General features: G+C 42.4%; 1 protein-coding gene across 3 annotated transcripts in view; it reads right to left on the minus strand.

Annotated features, from left to right (window-relative positions):
- Nucleotides 1-26,250, minus strand: part of FRMD4A (FERM domain containing 4A) — a 688,079-nt gene that overhangs the window by 506,971 nt on the left and 154,858 nt on the right. Inside the window, exon 1 of one of the 3 annotated variants that reach the window (XM_054660742.2) lies at nt 21,944-24,393. The exons of the other annotated variants lie outside the window; for them this stretch is intronic. Within the exon in view, the coding sequence (XP_054516717.1) occupies nt 21,944-21,976 (33 nt within the window). The 5' untranslated portion in view covers nt 21,977-24,393. Of the gene's footprint in view, nt 1-21,943; nt 24,394-26,250 lie in introns of those variants that run through there. 3 annotated transcript variants of the gene reach the window in all.

Genomic DNA, 26,250 nt, shown 5'->3' on the forward strand with positions numbered 1-26,250 from the left:
GTAGTTCTTTTTTTTTTTTTTTTTGAGACACAGTCTCGCTCTGTCACCCAGGCTGGAGTGCAGTGGCATGATCTTGCTTCACTGCAAGCTCCACCTCCTGGGTTCATGCCATTCTCCTGCCTCAGCCTCCCGAGTAGCTGGGACTACAGACACCCGCCACCACACTCGGCTAATTTTTTTGTATTTTTAGTACAGACGGGGTTTTACCTTGTTAGCCAGAATGGTCTCGATCTCCCGACAACGTAATCCGCCCACCTCAGCCTCCCAAAGTGCTGGGATTACAGGCGTGAGCCACCGCACTGGCCATGTTTGTGTAGTTCTATTGGAGAAGTCTAAAGACAGTTGCTCCATAAGTATAAAATTAAAATTAAATATCTGACCAGCATGTTGGTTGCATTGACCAAGAGGACAATGGGGAAACAATAATGTCCTCATTCTGACCTCCATTGTGAAGCCTGTGCATTAAGAACAGAGAGAAGCCGGGCGCGGTGGCTCACCCCTGTAATCTCAGCACTTTGGGAGGCCGAGGTGGGAGGATCGCTTGAGGCCGGGAGTTCAAAACAAGCCTGGGCAACATAGCAAGACCCTGTCTCTACAAACAAAATTTTTAAAATTAGCTGGGCATGGTGGTATGTGTCTTTAGTCCCACCTACTCAGGAGGCTGAGGAGGGAGGATCACTTGAGCCTAGGAGGTTGAGGCTGCTGTGAGCTATGATTGCACCACTGCACTCCAGCCTAGATGACAGAGCAACACCTTGCCTCTGAGAAGAAAAAAAAAAAATGCAGAGAAGAGAGACTCCTTCAGCTGGGAAGAGGGGGAACCCAGGCATCCTAGAGCAGTAGAAATCTTTACCTTAGTCTCTGGCAGAGCCCCAGGAAGGAGGCAAGATCCCAGGCGGCTCCTGGGAATGCTGGATCCTGAGCACTAGTGCCCCAGGCCTCGGCAGAGACTTGTGGACTCCACACAAGGCAGGGAGGCTGAAAGCTGCCCTACTGCCCTACTGCGGTCTTTCCAACGAGCTGTCAGCAGGGACAACAATGTATTGCAGTGCAGAGGGCTTTTCCCATTTTCCATGAAAATGAAGAGTGACAAGATGGAAATCCCTGCTCATCCAGAGAGGTGAGGGCTTAGATTCAAATGAATTCAATTTAATAGAATAAAGACACTGACATTCTTGCACACCCAGGTTTGCAGATATATTAAGGTTCACACTTGCTCCACATGGATGCTAACTTTTGTGTTGCCTTCTGCATGATTTTTCTGATGAAGCCAGGATACAGGGATGGTCTATACCAAATGATGCGTGTACTCCCCTTCTGTACTCACAGCAGACATTATTAATCAATATTTCATTCTTTCCTGACCACACATGCACAGATGGAGCCACAGGAAGCTCCACACAGGGCTCCAGGCAACCGCAGCAACCAATCAGAACTGGTATAAAATTGGAATCTTTTTGCCTTTCCTTCTGTAAGATGAGCCTACACCAGTGTGTAGAGTATGGAGTCATATATAGACGGTCACTCCCAGCATGAGTTATCTGAGAGGAGTGAAGGGTCGGGCGAAAAGGAAACCGAGCTTAGGAGGCTTGTCTCCATGCGCCTGCTCCCCTCCCGTCTCCAGCTCTGCTCTGCATCACAGGAAGTGCATTCCCTAGGTTCTCTGGCCAATCGCCTTTGGCACTGGGAAGCACTGGCAGAAAGTCGGAGGGCAGAATAAGAGAGAACCTTCTCTTTCCTTCTCATAGCACGGCCTCCCCTCCCAGACATTATTAATCAATCAATCGTTCTTTCCTAACTACGCAGGCACCGCTGGAGCAGTCCCTGCTGTAATTCTCACTCCTGACAGATGGCTCCGCCTCTGCCCTCCAGTAGCCTCCTTTCCTGGCTGTGTCCCAGCGGCCATGACGGGGTCGCGGCTTCCTGCTGTCACCTCGCCATCCCCTGCTTGGCCTCTTAGCTCTTCCAGCACCTGAGGGACCCATTCCCTGTCTTAAACCATCTGTGTTTGAAATACTTGACTGGAAAGTATCTGGCAGTGACGCCCGATAGGTTAGGCAGGGAGGTTCTGTCTTTCTCTCGACTTCAAGGTCTAGGGTATGGATTTTGAAAACCCGCATCAGCTTTGAGGGAGCTGCAGGGTGTTGAAGACCAAGGAAGGGGGCAAATGGTAGACCAGATGAGGAGCCAAAGCTGAAGACGAGTGAATTACCCCCTTGTAATCAAGATTAGCATTGCAAATCTGTCTGTTTCCATTTTTTGATACCATTGAGATTTTAGAAAGCCTTATTTAAATGCTCCAGCTGGGTCTCAGCTATATGGAGAGGTTTGATTTCACTTTAAATGTATGATGTATGGATCCCTTTCAAAAAACAACCTACTTCTAGACCCCCAGTGCTGGCTTAACTTATTTTTATCTCAACTTTAGTTCCTTAAATATGTCTAAAACAATTAAAAATACAATCTCCTCATGCTGAAGAGCTCTTACGTAACTAGAAAGTCAAACAAAATTTAAAATTAAATCCAAAAATACATAAAATTAACAAAGTTCAAATTTATTGCTTTACCCTGATATTGATATTTTTTGGCTTAAATGAAATTGCAGTTTTTAGCATGAATATGTTTCTGGCTCCTCTTCTGTGGGTTCTTTTGAGATTGGCATGTCTATATTGCCCCGTGCTGGGTCAATTCTCCTATTGTTTTTTTCCTACCCAACCTTCTGCAAACCTTGAACAATACAGCGAGAGGCCCTTAGCTTACATTTGGCAGAACCACATCATTTGTTACTAAGTAAATCTCTAGTCTTTCTTTGTTGGTCTGAAAGAAATATGGCAGGCAAAACAGTCCTGGGCCAGTACTCAACTATGAAGTGGTCATCAGGTGGTCCCCAATCCTCTTATACTCTTTGTGTCTTTAAGATTATTGTGGACTGCATATGGTGGCTCACACTTGTCATCCCAGCACTTTGGGGAGGCCAAAGCAAGAGGACTGCAAGCCAGGAATTTGAGACCAGCCTGGGCAACCCAGTGAGATCTCATCTTTACAAACATATTTTTTAAAAAACGTAGTCAGGTGTGGTGGCACATGTTTATCGTCCCAGCTACTCGGGAGGCTGAGGCAGGAGGATCACTTGAGCCCAGGAGTTGGAGGCTACAGTGAGCTATGATGGTGCTACTGCACTCTGGCCTGGGAGACAGAGCAAGACCCTATCTCTAAATAAATACATGAATAGATTCTTGTGTTGAAAATATAAAATAGAAATTCTTATGGAGGCCCTCTGAGAGACAGTACTAGTAAGAGTCACCTTGATCCCAGCCCAGCACTGGGGGCAATAAATAATGAGTAATCCCCAGGGAAGCCGGGCCTCAAAAGAAAGGAATTCAAACTCCAGGGCTTAGCGTCTGTCCCTTCCCATGTGGCGATTCTCCTTCCTCAATAGCCATAAAGGATGTGGGCTTGTTTTCAGTCACAGAGTCTAGCAGGTTTCCTTACATTGTTATGAATTTTATGTACAGAAAAATAAAATCACATCTCCTCTGATCAGGTTATATGGATTAATGCCGCATACAATGCAATGCCACTGTAGAGGGCTCTGAGATATTGGGATAATAAAATTGAAAGTTAGAAAATTTAAAAAATGAAAGTAAATGTTAGGAAAGAGTGAGAGTGGATGGAGGTTTGGAGGAAAGCCATCAAGTAATCTCTCTTTACTCGCATTTTCAGAACACAATAAAACAAGTATAATAAGTGTGCCGCATGTAGATAGAAACACATTCTTTCTTTTTTGACATTATCCTTAATTATACATAGATACAAATGCTACATAACACGGTGAAGATATAGGTGCCATTTAGAGAAACAGAACGTATTTTAATGGTCACCATCTTTGGAGAGCAATATAGTAAATGTTAGGACACCTGTACCTCACAGCCCAGCAATTTCCCTCCCAGGTGCAGACACTGGGAAACTTTTTCCCATGAGCTCAAGGAGATGTATATATAAATGGTCATAGCAGTATTGTTTGTAATGGTTAAAAAAATGGGAAATGTCCACTCACAAGACAACGGATCATGACTTGCGGTATATTCACACAATGTTGTATTCAATCAATTCATTCAGTAGGGAAAATGAATGAACTACAACAATACACACCCATGATGAGTGAATTACAACAATACACACCCATGATGAATGAATTACAATACCCACCCAAGATGAATTAATTACAATAATACACACCCATTTTGAATGAGTTATAACAATACACACCCATGTCAGTGACTCTCACACTAAAACTATTGAGTGAAATAAACAAATCGCAGATGATTCATACACTTAGATATCATCTCTTGAGAGCACCAAAATAAACTTGCAATATTGTTTATTTTTATTACAAACATGCTTGTAATATAAATAATGGTATCAGATGATAAATACCAAATTCAGGGTAGCAGTTACCCCTGGGAGGAGAGAGGGACGGAGATAATGAGGGAAGGTACATGGAGACCTCTACTCTACTAGTGATGTTTCAGTTCTTAAGCTACAAAGAGATCTACGTGGGTTTATACTCTTTGTATGTTTCTGAAAACCTGGACTAAGTCATGATTTTAGCAAATCGGCCATTTTGCATAAAACTCAACTCTACTTGGAAAACACTTTAATGGGAACCTTAGACGCTTCCACAGACTCCTGGCTGTTCCTGGAACGTAGCTTATAAACCTGAGCACACGTCCTGCTCAATGACCTCATTGGGTTTCTCTATCAAAGAGGCTTCTTTATCCTTTGTTAGTCTATCAAGACTCTTCATGAAAACATTAGTCAGTAAAGCAAAATAGACTTGCCAGAAATCTAGATAGTTTCTTTAAGCTGATATATCCTTGTTTAAAGCAGTCGCTTTTATTGTTGTGCTGGTTCACTTGTTTGATAAAGGAAAAGCTCCTTGGAGCAGAGGAACATGTTTTCAACTCCCCATCCCACAGAGCCTGGGGGTTCAGGTCTGAAAGCTGCAGCAAAAGTCTAGCCTGAATCTAAAACTAAGTTACAAAATGACTCTTCCTGTGCTCCTTAGGGGAATAGCCCATACATCAGACCAATTTACTAAGAGGTCACAGGCTGGTTGCCCTAAGGCTGTGGGACCTGAACCTACACAGTCTTCATATCTGCTCCCCACCTCTCTTTCTCTATCTCTGCACCCTAGTGGACCCCATGACCTACAGCTCTCTGGCTCCTCCCATACTCTTTCTTCCTGAGGAATCAGGTCATCATCGTCTCCATATCATACTCTGAATACCACCAACCACGGCACGAATTTAGGAGGTATTTGGTAGAGTGGAAGCAGAGTGGGATTGGCAGCCAAATATCCCTTAGTGGCTGTTGAGCCTTCGGCAAGCAATTTCACTTATGAGTCTTCGTTTTAGAATGGGGATGATCACATTTAACTGATGCACTGATCACAGTGACTGGAACTCGGCAAATGTCATCATTGTCCCCATCACCCCAGAGTCCAGCCAATACAGCCCTTGCTGTGGGTGAGCCTCACTTCTCTGGCTGAGGTAAGGGCCACCTGATCTTAGCATCTTGCACTCACACATCTGTAGGTGAATCTTAGTCTTCTATTTGTATAGCACACACAGGACACAAGGTGGATTTCTAACAAATGAAAATTTGACTCTGCATCTGGCCAAATTTACTACGAATGTAGGACAAGCCTGAGAACTTAATCTTTAAGGATGGTGAGTGGAGATCTAGGAAGAGAAGACCCTAAGTCTTAAGACCCTAAGTCTGAGCTTCAAGTCAGGAAAGGATTCATAGAAAAAGCTGAGTTAACTTCTGGGGACAAAAGAATTTTCAGCAGACAAGGAAAAGGGCAGAACCCAGGCACAAAGCTCAGCATGGACAGAGACATAAGGGCCAGGGAAACCATGACCTTCTGATGAAGCACCAGCAATACTAGAGTAAAACTTCCTGAAGAAGGAGCGATAGCTCAGGCTGAAAAGACCTGCAGGGGCCTGATCATAAAGAGCCTTGAATGTCATATAAAGGTGGGGGGTGGGGGAAATCTCCTTGTATAGGCAATGGGAGCAGCTGGAGAAGAATTTGGAGGAGAAAAATTGCATAATTAGATTTGTGTTTCAGAGTAGCAGCTCTACCAGTAAGAAATTGACTGACTAGAGGAAGTGACTGTTGGAGATGAGAAACTTGGCTGGGAGAAGGGCAAGAATTCAGTCAGAAGATAGCCTCTGTGGTCAAGAGTAGTGGCTCATGCCTATAATCTTAGTGCTTTGGGAGGCCGAGGCGGGAAGACTCCTTGAAGCCAGGAGCGCAAGACAAGCTTGGGCAACACAGCAAGACCCCACCTCTACAAAAAATAATTAAAAATTTGCTGAGTATGGTGGTGTGAGTCTGTGGCCCCAGCTACTCGAGAGCTGAGGCAGGAGGATCGCTTGAGCCCAGGAGTTAGAGGCTACAGTGAGCAATAGTCATGCCACAGCTTTCTGGTCTGGGTAACAGACAGAGTGAGACCCCATCTCAAAACTAAAGAAAAAAAAAAGAAAGAGGAGAAGGAGGAGGAGGAGGGGGGCAAGAAAGAGGAGGAGGAGGAAGAGAAGTAGGAAGAGGAAGAGGAGTAGGAGGAAGAGGAGGATGAAGAAGAGGAAAAGGTGGAGGAGGTGGAAGAGGAAGAGGATGAGGAAGAAGAGGAAGAGGAGCAGGAGGAAGAAGAGGAGGAGGAAGAGAAGGAAGAAGAGGGAGGAGGAGAAAGAGGAGGAGGAGGAGGAGGTAGCCTTCTATTCCAGAAAAATACCCACCATGTGGATGAAGAGGAAAAAACAAATACATGATATCTTGAAGAAAGGAAGTAACAGGATATAGAAACTGACTGAATGTGAAAAGGAAGGAAAGGAGAGTATATAAAGGCAAGTTGTTGGCTTGGGTGCATGGATGGAATGGACTGCCATTTAACGAGACAAGGGAGAGAGAGAGGGGAGCAGCCCGAGGAGGATTATGATGAGGTCCCAATTATAGTACATTAAAAATGTCTCTGGAACAATCAGGGATTGCTGGAAAATATAAAAACAAATCAGAAAACTACTTGGGCATATAGCCATTAAACTTGAGGGAGTAAATGTTCTCTAGCTCAAGGCTGTGCAATACAATTATGATTTGAGCCACATTGCTAATTTTAGATTTTCTAATAGCTACATTCAACAGCATTTCTATATGCCAATAATGAAGTAGCTGAAAAAGAAATCAAGAAAGAAATCTCATTTACAATTGCTGCCAAAAAAAATAAAATACTGAGGAAGAAATTTAACAAAGGAGGTGAAAGACCTCTACAAAGAAAACTATAAAATGCTGATGAAAGAAACTGAAGAAGACAGAAGATACAAACAAATGAAGATATCCCATGCTTATGGATCAGAAGAATTAATATTATTAAAATAATCATGATGCTACTACCCAAATCAATCTACAGATTCAATTCAATCCCTATCCAAATACCAATGACATTCTTTACAAAAACAGAAACAGAATACTAAAGTTTATATGAAATCACAAAAGAACCTGAATAGTCAAAGCAATGCTGACAAAAAACAAAAAAGAAAAAACAAAAACAACAACAAAAAAAGCTAGAGGTATCACCTGATGGAACTTCAAAATATACCAAATGCTGGCTGGGCACAGTGACTCCCTCCTGTAATCCTAGCACTTTGGGAGACCAAGGTAGGCGGATTGCCTGAGCTGAGGAGTTTGAGACCAGCCTGGGCAATATGGTGAAACCCTGTCTCTACTAAAATACAAAAATTTAGCCAGGCGTGGTGGTGGGCGCCTGTAATCCCAGCTACTTGGGAGGCTGAGGCAGGAGAACTGCTTGAACCTGGGAGGCAGAGGTCACAGTGAGCCGAGGTCATGCCACTGCACTCCAGCCTGGGAAACAGAGCAAGACTCCATCTCCAAAATAAAATATGTACCAAATGCTATAATGATCTAAACATCATGATATTGGTATAAAAACAGACACATATGTCAATGGAATGGAATAGAGAACCCAGATATAAATAAGTCTATATATTTAGAGCCAACCGATTTTTGAAAAAGGTGCCAAGAACATACATTGAGGAACGAACATCCTCTTTAATAAATGGCCCTGGGAAAACTGGATACCCTCTCTCTCACCATATTAAAAAAATCAATGCAAAAGTGAGTTAAAAGCTTAAATGTAAGACCTGAAATTATAAAATTACTAGAAGAAAACGGGAAACAATTCAGGACATTGGTCTCGGCAAAGGTTTTATGGCTCTGACCTCAAAAGCACAGGCAACAACACAAAAATAGACAAGTGGAACTACATTAAACTAAAAAGCTACTGCCCAGAAAAAGAAACACTCAACAGAGTGGAGAGACACCTGTTGAATGGGAGAAAATGTTTGTAAACTATTCATCTGACAAGGAACTAATATCCAGAATGTTCAAGGAACTCAAACAACTCAACAGCAAATAACAATAATAATAATCCCATTAAAATGTGGGCAAAGGATCTGAGTAATTATTTCTCAAAAGAAGACATACAAATGGCCAACAGATATATGAAAAAATGCTCAACATCACCAATCATCAGGGAAATGCCAATCAAAACCCATTCAGCTTCTCCTGAAAACAAATGGGAACACAAGCTCTCCGGAAGCCAGAACATTCTGGATATTCGCTTCACAAGAAGCTATCATTTTACCCCATTTAGAATGGGGTTATCAAAGAGACAAAAAATAACAAATGCTGGCAAGGATGTGGAGAAAAGGGAATTCACACACGGTTGGTAGGAACGTAGATTAGTACAGCCATTATGGAAAACTGCATGAAGATTTTTTTTTTTTCTCTTGAGACAGGAGTTTCACTCTTGTCGCCCAGGCTGGAGTGCAGTGGCACAATCTCGGCTCACTGTAACCTCTGCCTCCCGGGTTCAAGTGATTCTCCTGCCTCAGCCCCCCGAGTCGCTGGGATTACAGGCACCTGCCACCACACCTGGATAATTTTTTGTAGTTTTAGCAGAGACAGGGTTTCACTGTGTTGGCCAGGCTGGTCTTGAACTCCTGACCTGAGGTAATCCACCCGCCTCGGCCTCCCAAAGTGCTGGGATTACAGGCATGAACCACCATGCCCAGCTGGTATGAAGATTACTTAAACTAGAAATAGAGCTACCATACAATCCAACAATTCCACTATCGGGTATTTATCCAAAGGAAAGGAAATCAGTATATCAAAGAGATACCTGCACCCCCATGTTTTTTGCAGGATGATTTACAATAGCCACGATATGAAATCAACCTGAGTGTCCATCAGTGGATGAATATATAAAGAAAATGTGACATATATACACAATGAAATACTGTTTGGCCATAAAAAAGAATGAAATCCTGCCATTTGCAGCGATATGGATGGAAACGGAGGTCATTATGAAATAAGCCAGGCACAGAAAGAAAAATATCACATATTCTCACTCATATGTGGGAACTAAAATAGTTGATCTCGTAGAGACAGAGAGTAGCATAATAGTTACCAGAGGCTTGGAGAGGTGTTTTGGAGAGGGGACATGAGGAGAGGTTGGTTAATGGGTACAAACCTACAGTTGGATAGAAGAAATAAGTTCTACTGTTTGATAGCACAGTAGGGTGATGATAGCCAACAACATTATATTTTCAAAAATACCTAGATTTGAAATGTTCTCAACACAAAGAAATGATAAATGTTCAAGGTGATGGACCCCCTAAAAGTCCTGATTTGATCATTACACATTGTATGTATCAAAATATCACATGTATACCATGAATATGTACAAATATTATGTATCAATACACAAAGGCAAAAAAAGGAATAGTTAAAAGTGATTCTAATATGTTTATATTAAATTATTTTAAGTTATATATATTAGATATTTTATATAATTTATTTAGACAAATATATCTAATATTTTCATGTCATCATGTAATAAATAGAAAAATTAAGGTATTTTTTATATATACATATTTTTTGTATAAAACCTTCAAAATCTGGTGTGCATTTTATGCTTATAGCACATCTCAAGGCAGACTGGTCACATTTCAAGGGCTCGATAGTCACATGCAGTTAGCGGCCACCACACTAGACAAGGCATCTCTAACTGATTCATTGGCCCCACCCAAGAAGCCATAAAGCTGGGATGTGTCTACTTCTGGTAAATTGTGATTGCTGCCTTAACAGCTTATTTTGACAATGTAGTTGCTCCCAGTGACATTTTGTAAGTGGGATTTTGGCATATCCTAGGTCCTCTGGTACAAGTGTATATGACGGCATGAATGCCCGAAGTGCTTTGACCTCTGCAGTGAAAGCTGATGGTCACATATGAGGAATGAACGAGCTCTGCACTCTCATTGTACAGGAGGAACACGGGGTCTGGTTGAAGAGGATGTGTGGGGCACAGCTGAATTAACCCGGTTAACTTGGTCCTGCACCCCACTCTCATCCCAGCCAATTGAACATGAGTCTTGAGTTTCTCTGTTTTTTTTTTTTTTTCGTATATGTTTTCTGCCATTTGAAGTATTGCATCAGATCTTCTCTTTTTATTTAACTGGATTCCTGTTGGGATTTTCGTTAGCTGGTTGCTGCAGGTACCAGGACACTAGGTCAAGCTATGCACAGCATAGAGTAAATGTTCATCTCTTTCAAATCCACCCAGGATGACGTGCCCAAGAGCCTTACCCAAGAGCAATGCATGATTTACTCAACCTGTAAAATAAATTACAAGTTGCTTTAAAGCCTGTGTGGTAATATGTAAATCCTGCTCCGTTCCTTCCACACACACCGGCATGGTCATTCGAATCTCTTTCACATTAAGTTTGAAAGTAAATGACAGCTGCACACACAGGCTAAATAGGAATCTCCAGCCAAAAATCTAGAGAGACCAAAGAATAATAGAAAGTTTGTGGATGTAATGTGGGGGTTATTTGAGTTCTCAATGCTAATTTAAACAAAACAAAAAAAACCCCGATGAAGTAAGACTTTAATCTTTGTTGAGTTTCATGGTATCCTACACTGTATTTTTAAAACTGGTTTCTCTAGTGTTAAAGACATTGTTTTACTTTGAAATTTTAGAAGAAATGTCTAAATTTCAGTTTCCCCATTTATAAAATATGTCCAGGTTCATGCTCTTTGTGTAAGATAAAGGAGACCTTCTGAGACTTAATAGGATCCCCCTGAAGGCATTTTTATCCCTTTGAAGATACTAAGTTATTATCATTAACGTAATTCCCTTTGAATATCAATGTGGAGTTAATTTACCCAATCGCTATCATCCACTTGTAATAAAATCATCGCACTCAGTGAAAAGTACGCGGCTTTGGAAAAAATCATCTGCTTCTAGCTTCCGGAGAGCTTGTGTTCCCATTTGTTTTCAGGAGAAACTGAATGGGTCGCTTTGTCTTGCTGGTGGACTCTTTGTTAAACTTTCCCTTTTGTTTGCACATTTCTGACAGAAGGAAACGTGTTTATTGCCTGGCACTCGTTACGAGCACTTAATAAATCCTTGTTGGATGAATAAGCAAATGAGATTCCAGAACGGCCAGGTTACCTTTCCCTTCCCAGCAGCTTCCAAGCTTCTCCCCCTGCCTGAGACGTAGCAGACAGGTCTGGCCCGAAAAGGAACAGAATTACTGCAAATAAACGGCTACATGTTTGAGACATCAGAAATCCCCAGAAATCTTCATCTCACTCCTCTTGCTTCCCGAGTCGTGTTCCCTTCTTCCTGCTACACTCAGATTCCAGCGTGAGGTCACTGGCTTGGGGCCTCTCCGAGGTCTTTTTCTCAGTCGAATGAGTATCTCCCTCTGCAAGTGCAGTGTGGTCCACCAGCCCCGGGGCGTGGCTACCCAGCGCCCTGTGATTCCCTCTGATGAGGCCAATGGCCCGTGTATTTTCTCATTCCTCAGGGCCATCCAGACAGCTCCCCACAGAGGCTTCCTAATGTCTCCTGGGCCAACAGGATTCTTGTTGGCACGCGATGGAAAGGGCTGCAAACCAACCATGGCTTTGAAAGCCCAGCAGCGACATAGCTGGTATATGTGGTCTGTTTCTAGGTCTTTCGTCTACCTTCTGAGGCATGAGTTTTCATCCTGTATTTGCCCAAGCCTCATCTTCAGGCACAAAAGCCTTCACTGTTGAGAAACAGGCCAGCCGCTCTGGCTGGGAGAATGGCAGGCGCGACCTGCGCCTGGTCCCTGTCCCTGTGCCTATGCCTGAGCCCTGTGCCGGGTCCCTGTGCTCTCCTCTCATGTAGCTGGCAATGAGCCCCAGGTCCTGCATCCCAGGCAACCCGGAAGCTGGTTTGTGCGGAGTCTACAGTAAGGCTATTCAGGAATCAAGCTGTCTCAGGATTCGCATGGTTAAAAATACATGAACTTGTGGGTTAATCACTAAGGTAGCCCATCCCGTGATTCCCGGTGCACAGGAAGGTGAGGTGGGACTCAGCCTCTTCTCCTCCCTAGTCTTCATTTCTACCTTGGGAACAGGGAGCACGTGGTATTGGGAAGAAGATGGAGCCAGTGAATGGTAGGTTCAAAGCCCTGATTTCTCCACTCACCATTTCCATAGATCTGAGGAAATCAACCTCTTGGAGCCATGGTTTCGCATCTATAAAATGAGGTCAAAAATATCTGCTTTCCAAAATTCTTATAAGGATCAGGTCAAGTTTGTCCAACCTGCAACCCACGATGGCTTTGAATGCAGCCCAACACAAATTCTTCAACTTTCTTAAAACATGAGATTATGCATGGACCTTCATTTTTTTCTCTTTTGCTCATCATCTATTTTTGATGTTAGTGTATTTTATGTGTGGCCCAAGACAATTCTCCTTCCAATGTGGCCCAGGAAAGCCAAAAGATTGGACACCCCTGGGTTAGATATTTCTAAAAAATTATCTTTATAGTAGAGCTTCCGCACAGCAAAAGAAACTATCAACAGAGAAAACAGACAACCTATAGAATAAGAGAAAATATTTGCAAACTATGCATCTGAAAAAGGACTAATATCCAGAATCCATAAAGGACTTAAATCAATAAGGAAATAAAACAAAAACAAAAACAAATAACCTCATTAAGAAGTGGGCAGAGGACATGAACAGACATTTTTCAAAAGAAGACAAAGCCACCAACAAGCATATGAAAAAATGCTCAGCATCAGTGATCATCAGAGAAGCACAAATCAAAACCACAGCAATAGCCATCCACACCAATCAGAATGGTTACAACTAAGAAGCCAAAACATAACAGATGCTGGTGAAGTTGTGGGAGAAAATGGAATGCCTATACACTGTTAGTGGGAAAGTGTATTAGTTCAACCCCTGTTTAAAGCAGTCTGGAGATTTCTCAAAGAACTAAAAATAGAACTACTATTCGACCCAGCAATCCCATTACTGAGCATATACCCAAAGGAAAAGAAATCATTCTACCGAAAAGACACATTTCTCTATTTATCACAGCACTATTCACAATAGCAAAGGCATGGCATCAACCCAGCTGCCCATCAACAACGACTGGATAAAGAAAATGTGGTACATATACACCATGGAATACTACACAGCCATAAAAAGAATGAATCATGTCCTTTGCAGCAACATGGATGGAGCTGGAGCCCATTATCTTAAGCATATTAATGCAGAAAGAGAAAACCAAATACCACATGTTCTCGCTTATAAGTGGGAGATAAACATTGAGTACTCATGGACATAAAGATGGGTACAGTAGACACTGGGGACTCCAAAAGAGGGGAGGAAGAGGGTGGGGCAAGGACTGAAAATCTTTCTATTGGGTCCTATGTCCACTATTTGAGTGACAGGATCAACAGAAGCCCAAACCTTAGCATCATGCAATCTAGCCCTTGTAACAAACGTATCCATGTGCCCCCTGAATCTGAAATTAGAAAAAAAACTGTCTTCATAGTAAACGCTCAATAAATGGCAATTACTATTATAATTACTAATAAAATATTATCTTAAAATATATATATTTGATAACTAATATATAAAACAATATTTTATTAACATACTATACTGTATAATCAATGCCAATGTTATATAAATAATATATTAACATGTTTTATAAATATATGAATAAATATATACTAAAACATGTTATAATATATTAAGTTTCAAAACATTATGACTATTAGAATAATTATTTATATATTATTACATTGTACTAATATATTACTATTGTTCATGCATCATTACTTCAAATATTGATTAACATGGTTTCATAATGATACAAGAAACTAACTTGTTTTACTGTTTCTAGCTAGTTTACTCTCTCTATGGAGATACACTGGAAGTAAGTGAAAATAAAGTCACCATTTTTTTCCTGTTTGCCTAAAGTCAGCACAGCTTTGTTTTATCTGGAAAATAATCATTTGCTTTTTCAACAAAAGTAAAGTCACTGAAACATTTTGGAATCTAAAGTTCCAAATGGAAGTCAGGGATAGCAGATGAACCCAAACCAAAGTCAATGTTCACCTCCAGTTACGGCATCTTCACTGGTAGAGCCCCCTTTACACCTGCAGCTATTAAACAGTCAGTCAATGCTGGTTATTATTACTCACCCAAAGAACAGGATAGGCAAAGGGCAACAAAATGGCCTGCCCATTACTTGTCCCCAAATATTCTGCCTGATTGCCTTCACTCTGTGGAATTTGCCCATATTATTTCATGGAGATAGTTCTACCCTGGTTCTAACCAGCTGCTTTGGCCTTTGTGCCCAGTTTATCAAACCCCATGAGCCCTTAGAGAGTCTATGGGTGCTCCTTGTTCATTTACTCAGTCAATAAATATGTATGAAGGCCCCATATTTCTGTATCATGCTATGTACTAGGCTTAAAAGGATGAACAAGATACAATGGTATAAATACACACTTAGAAGAAATAAACCCTGGTGTCTGACACATCAACAGGGTGACAATAGTTAACATGAATCGATAGTCTATTCCAAAATAGCCAGAAGAGAATAATTAGAATGTTCCAAGCTCAAAAAAAGAGAAGTATTTAACGTGATGGATATCCCAGTGACCCTGATTTGACTATATGAAAGTATGAAATTATCATTTCTCCGTAGAAAATAAGTACGTCCTATATATGCCAATAAAGTTAAATAAAGACATAAGAACAGGGCCAGGCACAGTGGCTCACACGTGTAATCCCAGCACTTTGGGAGGCTGAGGTGGGCAGATCACTTGAGGTCGGGAGATCAAGACCAGCCTGGCCAACATGGGGAAACCCTGTCTCTACTAAAAGTGCAAAAATTAGCCGGGTGTGGTGGTGCACACTTATAATCCCAGCTATGCATGAGGCTGAGGTTGAAGAATTGCTTGAACTCAGGAGGCAGAGGTTGCAGTGAGCTGAGATCATGCCACTGCATTCCAGCCTGGGTGACAGAGCAAGACTCTGTCTCTCAAAAAAAAAAAAAAAAAAAAAAAAAAAGGAAAAGGAAGAAATAAGAACACGATATAGTGGAGAGGCTCACCGTCCGTTGCAAAAGGCAATGGATAAATACGTGGGGGCTTAGAGTGTGAGGGAGGCTTGGAACAAGGTAAGCAGAGCATGTGATGGACACGTAGCCCCATCTTGGGGCTTCAGAGATTTCCCAGAGGTTGTGGCATCCATGCTGCCACGTGAAGGTGGCCTTAGAGTCAGCAGGGTAGACAGACAGGGCAGGATGGAAAAGGATATGCCCGCAGAGAGGAGAGCGCGCTGTAAGCTTTGGAAGGTGTGAAGTACGCCAGGCTCAGGGAGCTATAGGGCATCCCCGTGGATAGACAGAGGGTAGACCCAGTGTTTCTGCAACACGTGGTGGGAGGATCACCGGCATCAGAGTCCTCCAGCCTTCTGGCACAAATGCATGGTTCTTGGTTTCAGTGAGTCGGGATTTCTGGAAGAGAGGACCAAGAATCTTCACTTTTAAACACAATCTCAGGTGATTAGAAGGCTAGCTGAAGCCTGAACTTCTAATGCAGAAGAGAGACGAGGCAGAATGGGTGGGTGAGGGCTAGCTCATGAAAAACCTAGAAGTCCAGAGGAGACGCTTGGACTTTCTCATGAGGGTCCCAGGCAGTGGTGTGCTGGTAAATGACTAACAACCGGTTCTGGGGTGGAAGTGGTTAATTCACAGCTTGCTCATTTCTGGGTTGTAATTACTATAAAGATCACATGAGATCATCTGTGTCCAACTTCGTAAGAGCTAAAGCATGGAAGAAAGAAAAGTTGTTATTCTCTAATTGACAGGATACCTTTTGGCTTTGCTGAATCCACAGTCTCTTCTTCTAAACAATTCACCTGTCAAAATTATTTGTCATGCAAGCCTTTATTGTCATGAGAGTTGATTTACTCTTCAAAGGAATCTGTTTCGTTCCGACCTCTTTGAGCACACTTGACAGGGGTTTTGCACCGTGACCTCCCAGGAATCTTGCAAGCATCACCCAGAAGATAGGTCATCTGCTATTCCCACTTGTGTTCATGGCAATGACAATTTATTCCAGGCATTGGTCATGAGATTTGCACTTCTTCACATATTCATTCACATATTTGTTTACACATTCATACTAGTAATAGCTAACATTTATTATGACGTGCCAAGACCTGTCAGACATGAATGTATTAACTTCTCAAAATGACCTATAAGTCCTATTACTGCATACATGTTATACACAAAAAAACTGAGGCTCAAAAAAGGTACACCCTAGTAAGTATCAGAGCTAGAATCTGAATGCAGGTAGTCTGTCTGGGGATAAGCCATGGTGCCTCTCATATTTCCTTTTCATTAACTAAATAAACTGTCCTATAGCCCTCAACAGTCTTCCCATAATTCACAGATGCCTTGAAAGGGGTTGTTCTGAAAAAGAATAAAGTTTTTTCCTGTTTGCACCCAACAGAGGTCAGTAGTTTAATAAACGCATCATAGTAGCACTTTGCAAGAGAATCTGATGTGTACATCATACTCAAACCTATTTCTGGTTTTATTGGCTTTCTGGTAAAAATTTAATAGCATCATAAAAATATACAACGTCTGCATCAGCTCCTCCTGGGTTCTCAGGTGGAAGAATCCCTTTCAGGTAAGATTATTCCTTGCCTATTTGAGGAGTGACTCCGAGATGAAGTGACTCCATCTTGGATGCTAATCTGCCACTTCGACTTCTGATTAGCCCCAATTCCGTGAATGCCTCCTGGTTCCTGCTTTATTTACCATCCCTAGTGTAAGAACATGTCAATCTTGATGTTATCACACAAATTATAGGCTGTGACACGCATAGCATTCTTGCCTATTCTGTAGGCTTGCTTTTAGTTGTCCCGCCCAGAGCACACACACCCTTTTCCTATGGTGGATAAGCCCTGGGTCTGGGGGTAACATAACATTATGGAGATCTCCCGGTCTTTCTGCTGCCAAAGACCATGCTTCCATCTGTAAGTTCCCCAGATAAATCACCCTTTACCAAAAAAACTGGATTTTGTCCTTGTTCTTTGGTTTCTTGTCTCCTCCTGTATTTGGGGGTCACTTTGTGTATGTGGCCCTTTCTTGGAACACTATCTCAGAGGCCCCTTCAGATTAGAAACTGTCTCACACTTTCTTAGGAAAACATTTTGATATCAGCAAACATTTCCTTGAATTTAATCTAAACCTGTCATTCTTCAGCTCCAACAAATCTCCTCTTATTCAAGTCTCCATTAAGATAAAGTATAGGCTGTCATAGGCTTGGGCATAATCATGTGTGTGATATTTAGTGTATTTGCAAGTAATTGTCAAGCCTTCCACAGTCATCCCACTCAGGCTAACCATTCCTTAACCCTTAGTGATTTCTGGTTCACAGAGTTCTTTACATGAGAAATTCCAGTGCTTGATCTGAATTCATGTACAAGCAGGTGGAACACAGTGGATCATTCCAGGCACTATTCTCCATGGAATCCTGGCAAAGTTTCAAGCAGATGTCTAATAATTCTAAGTGACTTTAAGGGTTTCACATACTCTATAATAATTGCCCTAAGGAGCCATAGAGCTTTGACTATACATATTTTATTCTTCCTTTTGATCCTATATTGTGTGTATTTCAGAATTTTGACATCTTACCTCTGTATCTAACATGTTTCCAAAAATACAGCATGATCAGGAAAGACAATTCTTGAACTAACTCTAGCTATGTGTGGCTGACTATTATCCCCAGGTACAAAAGAGCAGGACTCGCCGGACATGATTCCTGGGCTAATTTCAAATTCTCCTTCTTTAAAAGATCTGCTTCCATTTCCCCTTAATTGCCCCTTTCATAAAATGACCAGATCCTCTCAGAAGATTTCCTTTAGACAGTTACTTTATGCCACAAATCACAAATGTTCCTTGAAAAAAGTATCTGAAGTACAGCGCAGGATATGTCTTTGTAGGAGAAATAAGACAGGGTCAGACAGAGAAAAAGACACCAACTCTGGGAAGTTAGGTGATTGTAAACTGAGAGCAGGTGTTAAAGGAAACCATATTGGAGTATTCAGAAAAACTCAAATTAGCACACGAAATAGTTAATCAACTTTTTAAAAGTTACAACTATCCTTTCTAGGGTTAATTTCCATCCACTCTCTATTTACCGCACAAACATTTGGTAAAAACATAGCTATAATCTTATTTGGATATTTAAAAAAAGAACTCCAATCAAGCCATCTTCCCTCCCTTCCACTCCCCTACCTCTCTTCCCTGGCCTCTTCTCCCCTGTCCTCTCCTCTCCTCCTTTCTTCCCTTCCCTTCCTCTCCATCTTCTTTTGATGCCACAGTTTCTTCAGATTACACTCCTTACAGTCATGAAAAGTAAAGACTTGGCCTGATTTCATGTGGCCTTACCAAAGTGCTCCCTGCAAATTTTGCAGCCACCATGAATCACAAGACGCTGAATACGAGGGGAGTTTTTTTTGTTTGTTTATTTGTTTGTTTTTTTGCCAGCCTCATTCACTAGAAGCAGGGCTCAGAAGATTAGATGGAATTATGAAGTTTGGAGGATTAAAAATCTAACTAAAAGGACACATTAAAAAAATTCATGGACATGATTGATTATAAAATGATTTCCTTTACTCTCATAGAAGAAACCACTCAATCACCTTCTCTCTCTCTCTCTCTTTTTTTCTTGCTTTTTTCACCCCTGCCTCTGCAAACATCATTTGCTGTGGCTGAAATCCTGAGACCTGTGTCAGGGCCTGCCAGAAGGCCAGTTAGAAGTATATCCATCAGCCTAGAGACTCTTTTAGATTGCATTATATATAAAAGGAAGAATAAGCAGTGTGCCCAAGTGAATCCAGCCAAAAGCCAAAGCTGTGCAATGGCTGTGTATCACTGACAATGCACTAACTGTGATTAGGGGAGGCCAGCTGCCACCCTGTCTGTTTCTAGGTATGTCAAGTGTGGCCGCCCACCCAGGAGACAGAGTATGTTCAGGTGCCCTCTTTGCAACTGCCTTAATTTCAATGCTCATGAACTGTGTTTCTCACCCTGTTTTGCCATTTCCAGTTAATCTCATGCATATTTATGTGCCAATTATGCAAATCCCAAGATAAAAATGCATTAAGCACCCATGATTTAGACTGGTTAAGTCCATTACATGGTGTAATGAAATTATTGCATGATGTCCAATTTACCTCAATGCTTGCTTTAAACTGTCCATAAGTTACTGAATAACCATAACATGCCAAAATTTAGCTCTAGGAGGCTTCCTTTGTCTGATCTATCATCATACCAGGAAATCAGAAACTTCAAGCTAAATCCTCACCAAAGGGAGAAAATATTTCAGAACAGACTTAAGGAGGCATAATGTGATCAAAGTTTAAGTATGGCAACCACCTTGTCACAGATATGTCTTCGGATAAATTAAAAATATCGCTGGGTAATTTCAACAACATTTAGACAGGGCAACTTAGGATTTAAAACCAAGCCTTGCCAATGGGATTCTCCTCTTGCCCAGTCGGGTCTTGTTCCCTCAGTCATGATGATATTGTAGGTCACTGAATTCAAATGCAGTTTGAATTTTCAATATGGAAATATCCATTTCCAGCATCAGAAATAAAAAGACTAAAAAAGAATTCACAGAAGCAATTTAAACACATACACATACACAAATCCCTTGAAACCTAAAAACTGAAGGATTTGAATGAGAATCTATTTGCTATGTAGAGATTTTATGTTTAAACTTTGGTAGGACCCGAACCCCACAGTTTCCATGTTTATTAGACAATATGATGATCAAGGAACAAGCCATGATGTGAGTGATACTGATAAATATAATATGTGAGCAGCCTGACTCACTGACATCCATTTCTCCCCCGACTATAGCATGCCATTTTAATCGGCTCATGGTGTGATTTACGCAGAGCCTGGGTCCTGATTATTTGCATAGGGAACTCCCTTCGAAGTCTACGAGAGTTGTACTCGCGTGAGGTTAGGAGCTCGGATCCACAGATCTGTTAGGCGCCAGAGACTGCACAATACTGCGATAGTTTGCAATTTGAAAACCTGGTCAAATGAACAGATTATGATGCCATTCCCCAAAGCATTCAAACCTCATCCTGTCAATCAAGTGAGCTAGGATGCCAGTGTCATTTGCCATTTTCTTTGCTGTGGTAGGGGTTCATGAAACAGCACCTTGGATTGAAGTGTACTGCCTGTAAGCAACAGGATTCCAGCTACATGCCCAGTGAGAACAAGTGGGTCACCAAGGGGATCTCAAAGATCTGCCAGCCCGCAGAAGGGCTGGAGTTAGAGCCTTTGTAACAAAGTCTCACTTGAGGCTATCCTTCTAATGAATTACTCTCAGACATGGGTGAACATAACAGAGATGGGAAATTCTCGCAAAGGATGGGGTGTCTTCCTGCACAAGACCTACTTCTAACATTCTCTGAAAACATCATGGTCAGGCTCATTAACCAGCAGGAAAAAAAAAAATGTTCAATGACAACAGTCTATTTGTGTCCAAATCATTACACAGGGCATCAAAGAGATGAGATAAATCAAAGCTTTGTCCTATTGACTTTAACTCTGCTGTGTGTTTAGAGAGCTATTTGCCCCTTGATTTGTTTTGAAATTTCTGGTTAAGAAAAGTAATATTTCTAGCATTATTGAAAACTTTTGATCTATCCATTTAGAGTTATAGGTAAATATAGCAGATATCAAATAACAACTTCATCGTCTGAGCTTATAATGGAAAACCCCACGTTCAAAGCATCATTTGAAAGTGAAAAAGCAAACTCCAGCCAAGAAGAACAAGCGCTTAGAGTCTTCAGGAGACCAAAACCAGTTCCCCGTGAGCATTTCTAAATGTTACAGGACCAAGTTCAAGATGTCAGGCTAGAGCAGTGCTCTGAAATCTTTTCTGCAGGTCTGCTATTTTTCCGAGAACACACTGGCCTCCAGAATGCATTAACCTACTTTCTACAGAGAGGATTCCCTGGTCCTCCTGCTCTGAAGAAGAGGAGGAGGAAGAGGAAAGAGGCTATTTCAAGTGGGAGCTGGGCACACTCTTTGCCTTAAACGTGTTACTCCTCCTGCTAAACAGCAATACGGTGTGAGAAATTGGTACTTCCTGCAAACGAACAGCTCCGAGGGCTGCACGGCCCCAAAGCAAGAGTGATTGGAAATCCTGCTAAAATATGGCTGTCTAATCAACCGACAGGCGAACTCATTTACTGAGGTTCCCATTGTCCACGCTGACAGATGGCTCGCTCCCCTCTCTGCTCTCCCCTTCCCCTCAGATCGCGCTGCCGTGCAGGCAAGCCTATTCTTTGAGAGATCCAGTTGCAATCGCCAGCCTAGTTCTGAAACGAGACAAAAGCTCCGTGAGCCTCCTCCCATGCACAGAGCCTTTTCTGTCCCTCCAAGCAGAAGGAAAAGAAATCCAGATCCACTCCCCTTACCTTCGTCCTCATCGGAGACAGGAGCCCTTCCATGGTGGCAGAATCCTCATGCCAGTTTCTGTCTCCTGCAAGTTACTCTCTCTGTGTGCCGTGCTTAAGCATCCCACATGAAAAGAGCCATGTCGGGAGCCGTGGTGGCTCCCCTCTCCCGGGTGGCGCCTCTGCACCGCCACCCGGTCTAACTTGAATCCCCAGCGCCTGCAAAGCGCCGTTCCTGGAGAAGCCTGCTCCTCTCCTCGCCCTGGTCCCCTCTCTCTTTCTCCCTCTCCCGCGCTCTCTCTCCTCCCTCTCTCTCCTCCCTCTCTCTTTCCATAATCTGCCTACAGCTCTCTGTGTACCCTGCTCACTTGACAAATGATCTCTGTCTTAGGTAACGCATTTGAGCCAAGAACAGTGATCTGAAGCAACCCACAGGGCAGCTCATCCAGGGCAGGAGGCGAGGGGTGCTGAGCCGGAGCATCCAGCCGCTTTGGGCTCTGTAGCTTGTTCTCTCCAGAGCTGAGAGCACTGTTGCGTTTGTTCGTTCATTCATTCATTCATTCGTTCATCATTCATTCCTCTCTTAAGAAGTGGGACTCCCACAGGAATGGATCTAGTTGACACCATTACTGAGCTGCTTTTCTGGTTTGTGTACAGAAAGCTGAAAAAGAAATCCCACTGCGTGGAGTACTTCTAAATCCCCATGTTCAGCCCACTGTGAATTTCACATCTGGATAGTTAACTGGGTTCTTCTGCAGTTTGGCCAGATGTTTAGAGGCACATAACTGTAGCCTCTTTTTAGAGAAAGTTTCAAAAACAGATTTATGGACTCTGATCCTGAATAGTGGAGTATTAAAAAAAAAAGTGTGTGTGTGTCTGTGTCTGTGTGTCTGTGTGTGTGTGTGTGTGTGTGTGTGTGTGGACGCGCGCGTACGGGCACACTGTCCAGGAGCCCAAATAAATCAGGATTGACTGTTTCATTCAGCATTGCTGGTCACTTGGAAAAAAATACACAATGAAAGAAAAATGGCAAAGACCTAGGCCAGAGCATAATGCAGTTGAAAAGATGAGATTTTTCTGAACTTCTTTATGCTTGAGGAATTTTCTCTGTGAGAATAATTCAACATCTCTTCTTCAACTGGTGACTCCTTAAATGTGGCTACACACATCTATGCCATCACCAAGGGGCCAGGACCCCTTTTGCATCATATATGTGACACATGTGCACCACACATGAACCTATCAATGCGATTTAAGGAAGATGCCCCTGTCGCTTGCCCTTCTTTCCATCTGTGATTCTTGTACTCACAAGACATCCCCAAGGTAGGGCGAGCCACTCTGTCCTCCAGATGGAATCACAGGCTGGTCCCAGGCCCCTGCCTCTTCCCTCATTGATGCTTTTCGTCCCTAATTAACATCCTTCTTCTCCTCCCGTTCACACATCAGCATTCCAAAAGATCTTCAGTATCTACACCAACTCTATCACCTCTTGATCACCTCCTTCGTAGTCTCCAGTTTGCTTCCTTTTTTTTTTTTTTTTTTTTACAGGGTGTCCGTCTGTTGCTCAGGCTGGAGTACAGTGGTGCAATGATGGCTCACTACAGCCTTGAACTACTGGGTTCAAGAGATCCTCCTGCCTCAGCCTCCTGAATATCTGTGACTGTAGGCATGCACCACCATGCCCAACTAATTTTTAATTTTTTTATGGAGACAGGGTCTTGCTATGTTTCCCAGGCTGGTCTCAAACTCCTGGCCTCAAGAGATCCTTCCGCCTCAGCCTCTCAAAGTGTTGGGATTACAGATGTGAGCCGCTGCTCGGAGTCCAATTTTCTATTCTTAACTCTTTCTCTGCGTCACCTGAGTTGCAGGCTGCAACCTCATTCTCACTTAACCAGACATGTACATCCTTTGACCAGAGTCTTAGCATCCTGACAAATCTGTAGATCCAACATATTGAGTGCAACTCGCTGTCCTTATATAAAAGATTACTGCCATTTCTGGGGGACTCTGGACCTTATTTCTTGGGTATTGACTTAAACAATACTTCTTATTTTGTATTATAGTGTTTAGGGATCCCTAATATTTTCTTCTATTCATGTAGTCACTCAACAAATAGTTGTAAGGCAACTAGTATGTGCTGGAAGCTGTTCTTGTTCTGATGATACAGTGGAGAATAGGGTAGACAAAGTCCTTGTTCCAAGGCCCTATATTTCATAGCAGGTTTGATACAAAACTCAACCAACTCATCAAGCCCTTCCATCTATCCTTGCATTATTCATACCAACCTCTCCCCATGTTTTTGGGTTTCTCTGTGGGATTGCAAACCTTCTGGTGTGACTTCCATTTCCAGTTTAGTGCCATTCTCTTTGTGACTCTTCTCCTAACTGTATACTCATGATCAACTTTCTCCTAGTAAATAAAAAACTAAATTGTCTCCACGAGAATCTCATTCCTTCACCTCCATCTTTTTTTTTTTTATTTATTTATTTTTTTATTTTTTATTTTTTTTTGAGACGGAGTCTCCCTCTGTTGGCCAGGCTGGAGTGCAGTGGCGCAATCTCAGCTCACTGCTATCTCCGCCTCCCAGGTTCAAGTGATTCTCCTGCCTCAGCCTCCCGAGTAGCTGGGATTATAGGCACTCATCACCACACCCAGCTAATTTTTGTATTTTTAGTAGAGACGGGGTTTCACCATGTTGGCCAGGATGGTCTCAATCTCCTGACCTCATGATCCACCCCCTCGGCCTCCCAAAGTGATGGGATTACAGGCATGAGCCACTGCACCCAGCCTTACTTCCATCTTTAATTCTATTCTCTCTCCTCTTCCCCAGACCCTTCCTCTATTTCCCCAAAGGTTTCATTTTTCAGTGTCAGGGAAGGAAATCACTCTTGTTTACTCAAAACAGACATGCCGTTCCTCATCCTCCCCGGTTATTGGCCCTGAACCATTAAAACGACTTGTTATCCCACTCACTGTTGAGACATCGCCCATGCCGTGTGCTACATTTAGCTTCCATCCCGTTGGATTCTTCAATAACTAGAATAAGCTACATCCATTATTTGCTTTTTTACTTTCGACAATTCTTTCCTGAAGCATTCTGCCCTGTTCATGACATGAACAGGTTCATGAACAGGTTTGCACTGTTTGTGCCCTTTCTAACCTCAGAAACCCCTCTCATCAGAATTTCCAATCATGTACCCTTCTTTTTGTTTGTTTTTGTTTTTGCTTTTGTTTTGAGACAAAGTCTCGCTCTGTTGCCCGGGCTGGAGTGCAGTGGCATGATCTTGGCTCACTGCAATCTCTAACTCCTGGATTCATGTGATTCTCATGCCTCAGCCTCCACCATGCCCAGCTAATTTTTTGTATTTTTAGTAGAGATGGGGTTTCGCTATGTTGGCGGGGCTGGTCTTGAACTCCTGGCCGCAAATTATCCGCCCACCTTGGCCTCCCAAAGTGCTGGGATTATAGGTGTCAGCCACTGTGCCTGGCCCCAATCATGTCCCCTTCTCAAGAGTTTTATCCTTGATATTAAAAAATATATATCTCTGGTACAATTGATTACCTGCCCCCCTGCCTCCTGACCCTCTGTACTCTCTCTGGCTCTCAATCTCCCTAAAGGTTTGTTTAAAGTAGATAGAACAGAGAGGGGACTATGCCAAGGTTAAACAAAATTCGACTGATGGCATGTTTAAGGCTGGTTGTTTTCCGAAAAACTCCAACCATAGATTTTGGAACCAGAATAGCTTTCCTGAGTCAAAGGAAAGGACTTTCGGAAGGAATTTGGAATATTCTGTATAAGTGCACCACTTAGGGAGGGTAGAACTTTTCTGGTTGTTTACACACCAGCCATTTAGCCCCTGGAGCCTGGGGTTTTTCACCATATTTTTATAATGGTCTGAGAGGTCCTTGACTAAACCTCTGGAATCAATAGGACTTGGAACCTATCAATTAGTTCCTGAGATGATGCTGCTGTTGATGGTAAAGATGAGAATGGCAATAGCTGTTGAATGCTTACCTGGTGGCAGGCACTGGGCTAAGTGATTTCATGCAGTAGTTCACACAATTCCCTTACCCCCTGCCCTACGAGGGAAGTACTATTCTTACTGTTATACTGCAGAAGCTTCAGCTAAGTAATTCACCCACACAGCATTCAGTTCAATGAAGCCACTGCTAGTGTACTATTTCCACCTTGTGTTATTTCATTAAAAATAATCCCCACCAACATAAGACATATAAAGACTTAAAAGTACATTTTAAATTTCTGTTCTTTATTAGTCAGGGGTTGCAAAGTAAGCATTTGAAAGTATTTTATTTTAGACTATTAGGCT

The sequence above is a fragment of the Pan troglodytes genome, chromosome 8 (genome assembly GCF_028858775.2).
Source record: "Pan troglodytes isolate AG18354 chromosome 8, NHGRI_mPanTro3-v2.0_pri, whole genome shotgun sequence".
NCBI lineage: Eukaryota > Metazoa > Chordata > Mammalia > Primates > Hominidae > Pan > Pan troglodytes.